General features: G+C 38.4%; 1 protein-coding gene across 1 annotated transcript in view; it reads right to left on the reverse strand.

Annotated features, from left to right (window-relative positions):
• LOC113172849 (inactive dipeptidyl peptidase 10-like) overlaps positions 1-8,151 on the reverse strand; it is an 83,075-nt gene extending 74,924 nt beyond the window's left edge. The window contains exon 1 of the mRNA XM_026375878.1: positions 8,092-8,151. Within this exon, the coding sequence (XP_026231663.1) occupies positions 8,092-8,151 (60 nt within the window). The remainder of the gene's footprint in view (positions 1-8,091) is intronic.
• Between the last annotated feature and the right edge of the window lie 213 nt (positions 8,152-8,364).

Raw genomic sequence — 8,364 nt, forward strand, 5'->3', positions numbered from 1 at the left:
GAAGTTGGGTGGCGAAACATGACTGCCCCAAATCACCAGAGCAAGTCCACCAGTTATTAAAACCAAGGGAAAATGGGCAACATTTACGGATCTGAGTGACTATGACATGAGTCAAATTGTAAAGGCTACATGACTGGGTCAGGGCATTTCCAAACCAGCCGGTCTTGTTGGATGTTTCCAGTATGCAGTAGTCAGTATACCAAAAGTGGTCCAAGGAAGCACAGCTGATGAACTCCCAGCAGGGTTTTGGGCACCCTAGGCTCATGGATGAAACATGGGGAGTGAATGGCATCCTGTCTGGTCTGATCCCACAGAAAAGTTACTGTAGCACAAAGCTACAGCTGAAATATTCAATGCTGGAGAAGTAAGAACACACATATATGAATAGGACTGTGTGTCAGTAGACCAGTCAGAGTCCTCATGTTGGTTTTAACACTGTGGCTGATTTTTTTTCCTTACTGCATAGTGTGTGCTGTTGCATTCCATATTTTTAAATAGTATGGACCTTACTGGTTATGTCATTTAATGGAATCTGTATATCTACAGCATTTCAGCCCAGAGTGGCTACATTGTGAACTCAGTTTTCATTAGACTTTTAACTTGAAAGTTATTTGGGTTTTGGGGTTTAGCCTGTATTGGAATTCTGCTCCTGCACTGGCCAGCTGACTTTGATGTTGCTTCACAATTTCATGGCTTGCACAGATCCATATTATTCCCTCAAACTTTTTAATTGTGTTTTACTCTCTGTTCCTCCTGTACAGAGCTCAATATAAATTTGCACTAGCATGCTGACATTTCAAGACAAGTCTGTGCCAACTAATTGTTATTGCCCAGTGGTCATAATATTCATTTATTATTGTATATTACTGAATTTGTAACTATTTCTAGATTCACGATTGATATTTAGTGTATGAGAGTGGTATAGCATACCTAGACCTCCAACTCTGTTCTTTTAATGCACTTGTCATTCTTGGCTTTTTTTATTTTTCTTTAGTGAACCATATAGATTATTAGTATCCAGTCTGTGTACATGCAGAGACAGAGAAATAGGCAGGCAGAGACCTTGAGGAGATAGAAGTGAGTCGCAAGGCCTTGCTACTCCTGCTCATTAGAAACATGAAAGAAAGAGGTGGGATAATGCACTGCCAGCACTCAACTACATGTCTCTTGCTCTCCCTCAAACAGTAAATGCCCAAAATACGAATATGGGATGAATAATGGATCCCTACATCAAAGTGGGGACTCTCAGCTTTCAATGCCCAGGGCTTGAGAAGACCAGTTTCACCAATTTCTGTCTTTCAGTCTCTGCCCAGCCAAGGATTTCAACAACCCCTTCTGGTTTGTTTGCTGTCAGCATTGTTCAGCCCATGATATAATGTGTGTGTGCGTGTGTCTGCATGAATGCGTCATAAGGAACAAACATATGAAGTGTGCACATACAGATCAGACTTGCTTACATTTGTGATTACATTTAACTGCCTGCCTACCCTATACACTTGCAAGTGCATGTACCATCATATGCCTAGAAAAAAATCCCATATTTCACATAACACCACATCGTTTCCACGATTATAGTTTCTTTCTACACAAGTCTGACTTTGTGATTTTCTGTGTTGAAGTCTTCCTCCAGAATCTCAGTGCCCTTATCAACAAAACCCTCAAAGTTGCCTGAAAATGAGTCATGTCTGCCTGTTTCTGTTTCCTCCAGCTGACATTGGCTAGATCCATGGCGACTGGTAGTTGGATATCAGACGTGTCTAAAATACAGAGCTGGTGAGTCAACATGTCTGTGCTGCTGAGTGAATCCACATCATGTCACATCTCTCACGAGGACGTTGTTTGAAGTGACTGGATGTAGGTTGTGGTGACCTATGTATCTCATTTGATCACACCCACAGTCTGGATCTCTCCCCTTTTCTCAAAGCACAATATCTAAGGCTACTCTTATCAATTAAATAGTAACAATGGGCCTCATGCATGAATGTCTATGTATACTTTTCTTAGATTTTTAGTCCAAAGTGACCTAACTGCACAAACTTTACATAAAACACCCATTTCATACTGATTAGTGCCACCTGTTCATGAGAAACTGTACGATTTGATCATATTTTTTATTATAAAAGGCTGATACTATATGAGGCTTTCCTGGTTATTGCTGAGCAAGCTGAGGATATATATTTTTTTATTAAATACAACTATGAACTATGTTCTATGAACTCACTGTATAACAAGATAGCAGAAATGTAAAAGCTACTTTAGAAAGCAAAATTACACATTACCTGTAGTTTTAATACTGCACAAAGGTTTGTACCTTAGTGACATTGCTGTGGCTGTCAGGTGAATAAGACAGAGGATGAAGTGACTCCTAGGCAAAACCTTTCACTGCAGAAAACATAAATTTCCATACATATGAGACAAAGCCCTGGTGGTGCCTTTGATATTTCATGGAGCATTTCTTTGCCTATTTGATTTTGATAAGGTTAGAGACGATGCAGCAGATGGAGTAGCAGACCCAGTAAATATGCTTTTTTCCAAACAGGGATTCAATTTTGCCCAGCAAATGGGTGACCTCATATGCAAGCAGGAAATAAATATGTCAAGGATCATACAGAGGAGCTCTGAATAACAGACTAGTGAAAGACAGGGCAAATAATCACCCAAAAGACAAAAAGGGCTAAAAACAGCTGGCCAGCGTGAGGCTCCTTTGAGTTCCTGTGCTGCTTTCAGTGAGTTTAGGATCAAAGAGGATAGCTAGCCTCAGTGGTCCACATGAAGCAGCTTTTGATTACAGTTTGTTAGGCTGAGTCCTTCTCTAGTTTCAGGATGGAAAAGTAAAAGAGCTGACCACTGTAATGAGACTGAGGTGAGATGTAGATTGGATAATGAGACTGATAGGATTAGGAGGAAAACCAGGGGCGTTTCACTTTGACATTTTGACAAATTTGTATCGAGTATCCACAGTATTAAACCATGCTTCACCGCTGTTATATATGTGGCTGGAAAAGTCACATTGCACAAAATATATCCCTGTCTTGTAGAACAAAAAGCTCTTCCAAATTGCATTACTGGGTTTTCCCTTTTTTCTGAAAAGAATCTACCAAATATGTAGTTTGATGAATCTGTAACACAGCATTTGTATCATTATGTAATTTGGGTGATGGAGAAAATAACATTTTTAAAACCACCATAATGCAGAGTAGTAACAGAACATAAATTTCACATTTGGTTCAGTATTCTTTTACGAGTTTTCAATCTTTTATGTCATTTGACTGAAAATGAGGAAAACAAGTTCAGTTAACTGAAGAAATTAAGTTAACTGAACTAGCTACTCAAGTGAATACCCAAAGATAATCAGTTATTCTAAGGCTGTGGGTAGGGATTTCATTTAACATTAACCTTGCCCTCAAATATATACTTTTATGTATTATTAAAGACAATTAAAAAGAGTTTCCATCACAGATGTTTTTTTTTTCTTTAAGATACAAAAAGAGGAGCCTCTGAAGAGTTTTATCTCTCAAAAACAAATGCAAATGCAGGATGGGAAAATTTAGCTAGTTTGATAACTAAAGTGACCTTGCCACAGTTCATTTATTCAAGCGATTATTTCACATTGAAAGACCTAAAGTCAGAAGAACCCCTTAACAGCATTACAACTACAGATTCTACGTTGAATTAGCTTGAAATCAGGTAAAACTTCATATTCAGATTATGTTAAGAACAGCTTAGTCGAGTCCGTCTTTTATATTGACATGTGTGAAGCTGGATTTATGATATGCTACTATAAACAAACCTACACAGAGAATGTTGTTAACCATAAGTCACAAATGCTTGCGGGGAGCCAATATCTCTCAAGATTTTCCAATATCTCAGGGATCATTGTCTTATTCAGGGAAACATTGGCAATGTGGGCAGGATTCAGGGAAACTGGGACTCACACCACCAAATCTGGGGTTCATCGACAACTGCGCCACAGTCGCCTACATGCTTTTCATGTTCAATGCAAACTGAATTCACCAACTTTGACTTTGACAAGCTGTCCAAGTCTAGATTAATGTTTTACTGTTCACCTTTTAGACAATACATTTCATGCTTAACATTTCAAGAGAAAACACTCTCCTCTCCTCAGACTTCTAAGAGTGAGAACGGATAGCCAGCCTTTCTATGAGATGAAAACAATATCATAAATAGAAACACTGAAACTATAAGCTGAATGTTTAAAAATAAATATTGAAAGGGGGAAAACATAGTTTTGAAATGGAAAAATCTGCTCTTATTGAGCCTGCTTTAACAGCAAAAATGATGTGAAACTTGATGTGAAAAAAATAAATAAAACAGCACCGATTGATTGATGAAAGTATTAATTATTGTTACATAGCAGAGAAAGGATCCATGGCCAGAGATAACTTAGATTCAGAATAGAATTCAAAAAGTTTATTCACAACAGAAATAGAGCATAGACAAATCGGGGGGGGGGGGGGGGGGGGGGGGTTAGCAGAGGCCCAAACGGGACAAGGCGGTGTTAAGTGAGTATGAAGGTCTGACGAGCAACAATCCTGCCCATTGGAAAGAGGGTGAGGCCTGAGAGCACTGAGACACGTGACTGGTGCGAGTTTGCTCAAACACAATACAAAACATTTAGAGTTCAAAAACAGATTGATAAAATAAGTTCGTTTTCATAAATAACTGGGCAGTTCTGACAAAAGAGTAAGCAAAATCCAAAAATCCAAGTACAGGGAGATAAATACAGTCTTAGGTTATGCACAGGGAGTTCTAAGAGGCTTACAACAGAGGTCGCAAGATGATCCAGGTCATACATAGCACAAATGGAGAAAGACAGAGAAAGGAAGGGGAGCATGAGGGAGAGAACAGGTCAGGTGGGAATTTACTCATGGTACCGGAGAGTAGAGCAGAGACCGGGACAGGTTCCAGGGCAGGCAGAGTTAGCAACAGGGTGGCAGGTCCGGTCCTGAGTGGAGGAAGAGCATGCGGGAACAGGCAGAGGGGGGGTTCAGGTCAAGCAGGTCCAGGTAACAGGAAGTCAGTCCAAAAGTTAATGCTGGCTAGTGTATTTCTCAGGAGAGTGTGAGACTATCTGGCAGGGGAGGAAGGTGAGCAGGTCTGCTTATAAAAGGAGAGGAAACCAGGTGGAGCCGATGAGTCAATGAGAGAAATTAGGCTGGGAGGAGGAAACAGGAAGTTGCCCAAATAAGGGAATGAGGGGCAGACAGGCAGGAGGAGCTGGAATTGTGACAATTGTTCATCATTCTTTTCATTGTTACAGATCTGTTTCTTCAAAGTCTCAAAAAGCGTTTGTCAAACCTTCAACTTTGTCCTTTCAGGTCATTTTTTGTTGTGTTTTACCTCAACTTCTTGCACTCTCTTATAGTTTATGGTAATTTTAATCTAGTACAATTCAAATGAAAATGTTGTACATTTTACTCCACTTCATCTGTTGGACAGCTTTAGCTACTGGTCACTTTTTGCAGATGTAGAGTCTAATAAACAGTCTAATGAACTACAAAGTACTGATGTTTTATTCTGGATGAAGAAGTTGTCAGTGTGTAAAGGCGTCAAATCAGCTGCTGTTTTGGTTCCAAGTCTCTACAGTAACACAGATGTTTGTCCTTAGTTAACTATATTTTTTTTTCATATTTTTCACTGTTCAAAGTTTCAGTCAAAACAGGATGAGAAAATCACACAGCATCAAGTTTAATACTGTGTAAAATACAATAATACTCTATAAGGTCTTTCACCTTACACAGTAAAGTGCCTTCAATTAAAATTTTATTTGTATAGCACCAAATCACAGCAGAACACAACAGAAGTCATCTCAAGGCACCTTACAGCGTTTAAGGTCCCATTCTACATTTGAAAACTCCACGAGTAGACCTGCACTATGAGAACAAAGTGTTCTGCTTGGAAAATATAAAACTATGAGGTCTTGAAAATATGATGGAGCTTAATTATTAAGTGTTTTATATGTGTTTTAAACTCTATTCCGGATTTTACAGATTTCACATGTACAACATCTGTTGTACATGTGAAACTTTCCATGCTGGAACAAGCATGCTAGGAGAAGACTCAACAAGAAACCACCATTTATATCTTCAATAATATACAGAGCAAATAAATAAAAGATCCAACTTACGTGACTGTACCGCAGCATTAGAAGGAGCAACAGTAGGTGAATGCACAGCATGAAAACTCACGTAGTGACTGACGTCCAACGCGACCAATCTACACTTTAGAGTTAGACTAGTTGGACTATCTAACTTATTCTGTTAGAAGCCATGTGATTGGTTGAGTCTCAGGGAGCTTCTACTTGGCCTTTTTCAGAGTTTCAGATCTGTGCGTCTGTGAGAGAAGCACAAAATGTCCACAAAATGAAACTCTGAAAGGACAGAGTTGAAGATTTGTAAAACACATCTTGAAACTTTAAGAAACACGATAGACACTTCGCAGGCTTTTAAGTTTTCACATCATTTTTGACCATTAAAACAGGCTCAATAAGATTTGAAACAATTAAAACACAATGTTGAATGTCTGAAAAACGTGATCTGAATCTCTAAAAGGACAGAGCTAAATGTTTGCAAAGCACATTTCAGTATGAATATGAATATGTATTTTTAAACATTCAGCTCCTACTTTCAGTATTTCTACTTATGATACTCTTTTCATCTCATATCTTGTGAAAAGGGAAAATTGCTATTTTTTTGTGATAAAGAAATAGTACAGTGTTGTGTGTCTTTTCTTTTTTTTTTTTTGAAAGCTGCTAAATAACAATGGAGGTATATGGCACAAAATGATGCTTTGGGTGTATAGACATTACACTGAGTAGGCACAATTCTTGCCTTTATTAGATTTGTTGACAGTATCAAAAATATATAACATCAATGACTTTATCCTTTGATAAAGCCATCTTAAAGTTAGCTCCAACTTGATATTACACTTGAGTCACACAAAAAATTGCTGATGATCCCAAAATAAATTTCTGGAAATGTTGTTTTAAATCCAGACAGTTCCAGTTTCAACTCTCAAACTAATTCTGAAGGTATTTCTGGAATCCTCAAAGACATTTCTAACCATCTGTATTCAAAAATAATTCAGCCCACACAAAAACAACATTTTCAACAAGTGCAACCTTTTTAATTGTAAAAAGACATGGCTTGTTTAGAGACTTGACAGCATGCACACTTTTGTGAATTACTTCATACTTGATGATAAATATAAAGTTTGATTCCTCACACTTTCTCTTGTAAGTGGTTCATTACAAGTTTTTGCAACTATTTCCTGTTCACCTAAAGGCTAACTTTTTAGATAATTGTTCATTAGGACTGCTTACTGCCGTGGCTGCTCATGAGCCATAGACTGTAATTGCAATCCTGTGAAACTATCGTGACTATGTGACTTGATTTTGAGAAAAGAAAAAAATAACAAACATGAAGTATTTTTCATTTGACATACAATTTTATACCAGTGGGGGACTGTAAAACACAAACTCAGTATCATCATCCTAGCTTGATGATAGGCACTATAGACATGGATGGCCAAACATGTCTGAGGAGTGCAGTAAATAGATAAATAAATGAAGCATGCTTCTAGTGTCAGAAATGTGCTCAGAAACACACCAGCCCGTGAAAGGGTAGACAGATGCAAAACTGCAAGACATCCCATGGTATTCCTGAGGAAAAAGTAGTCAACTTTTTTCTAGTGGATTTTTTGAAATAAGTCATGCTCTCAGAAGGGCAGTATACAGTACACCAGTATTTCTCCTTCAGTACAGAATTAGGATCCTTGGAGAGAAGGGGGATATCTGGGTTACAGCAAGTATTCTGAAGTAACCAGCTACTGTTACTGCTACACAATTATCATTATCATATCTCAATATCCACAAACCTTACCACAAACCTGGTCTTGCTTTTAAACTTAAAGCACTAAAATCTCTGTACTACATAAGACATTGGACCTCATTGTCCTCAACAATATTTGTGAGCAGAAAAGCCCCATTCACGTCATCACACTGTCAGTCTCACTAAAAACGTGCCAGTGTGACCCTCTGTCAATCCCAGAATGCAGCGCACTGTTTACTACCTGACATTGTGAAACAGGACACTTGCTCTCATCAACTTCGGTTCCAGTTGCTGCTGCCATTTTCAGATAAGAATGTTCTAATAAGCCCACAGTACACTACCTGCCCTGGACAAACTGTAAGATAAACTTACTGAGTAGCTAGTGAAGATAGTGAAGCCAGTAGCAGCTTAAAAGCTAGATATTTTCTAGGAATTGGTAGAGACCAAAACAGAGCTAAAAGAAAAGTGTATATTCATCATATGGCCAGCATGCAACAAGTCTTCTAAATTATAC

This window comes from Anabas testudineus, chromosome 21, assembly GCF_900324465.2.
Source record: "Anabas testudineus chromosome 21, fAnaTes1.2, whole genome shotgun sequence".
NCBI classification, from domain to species: Eukaryota; Metazoa; Chordata; class Actinopteri; order Anabantiformes; family Anabantidae; genus Anabas; species Anabas testudineus.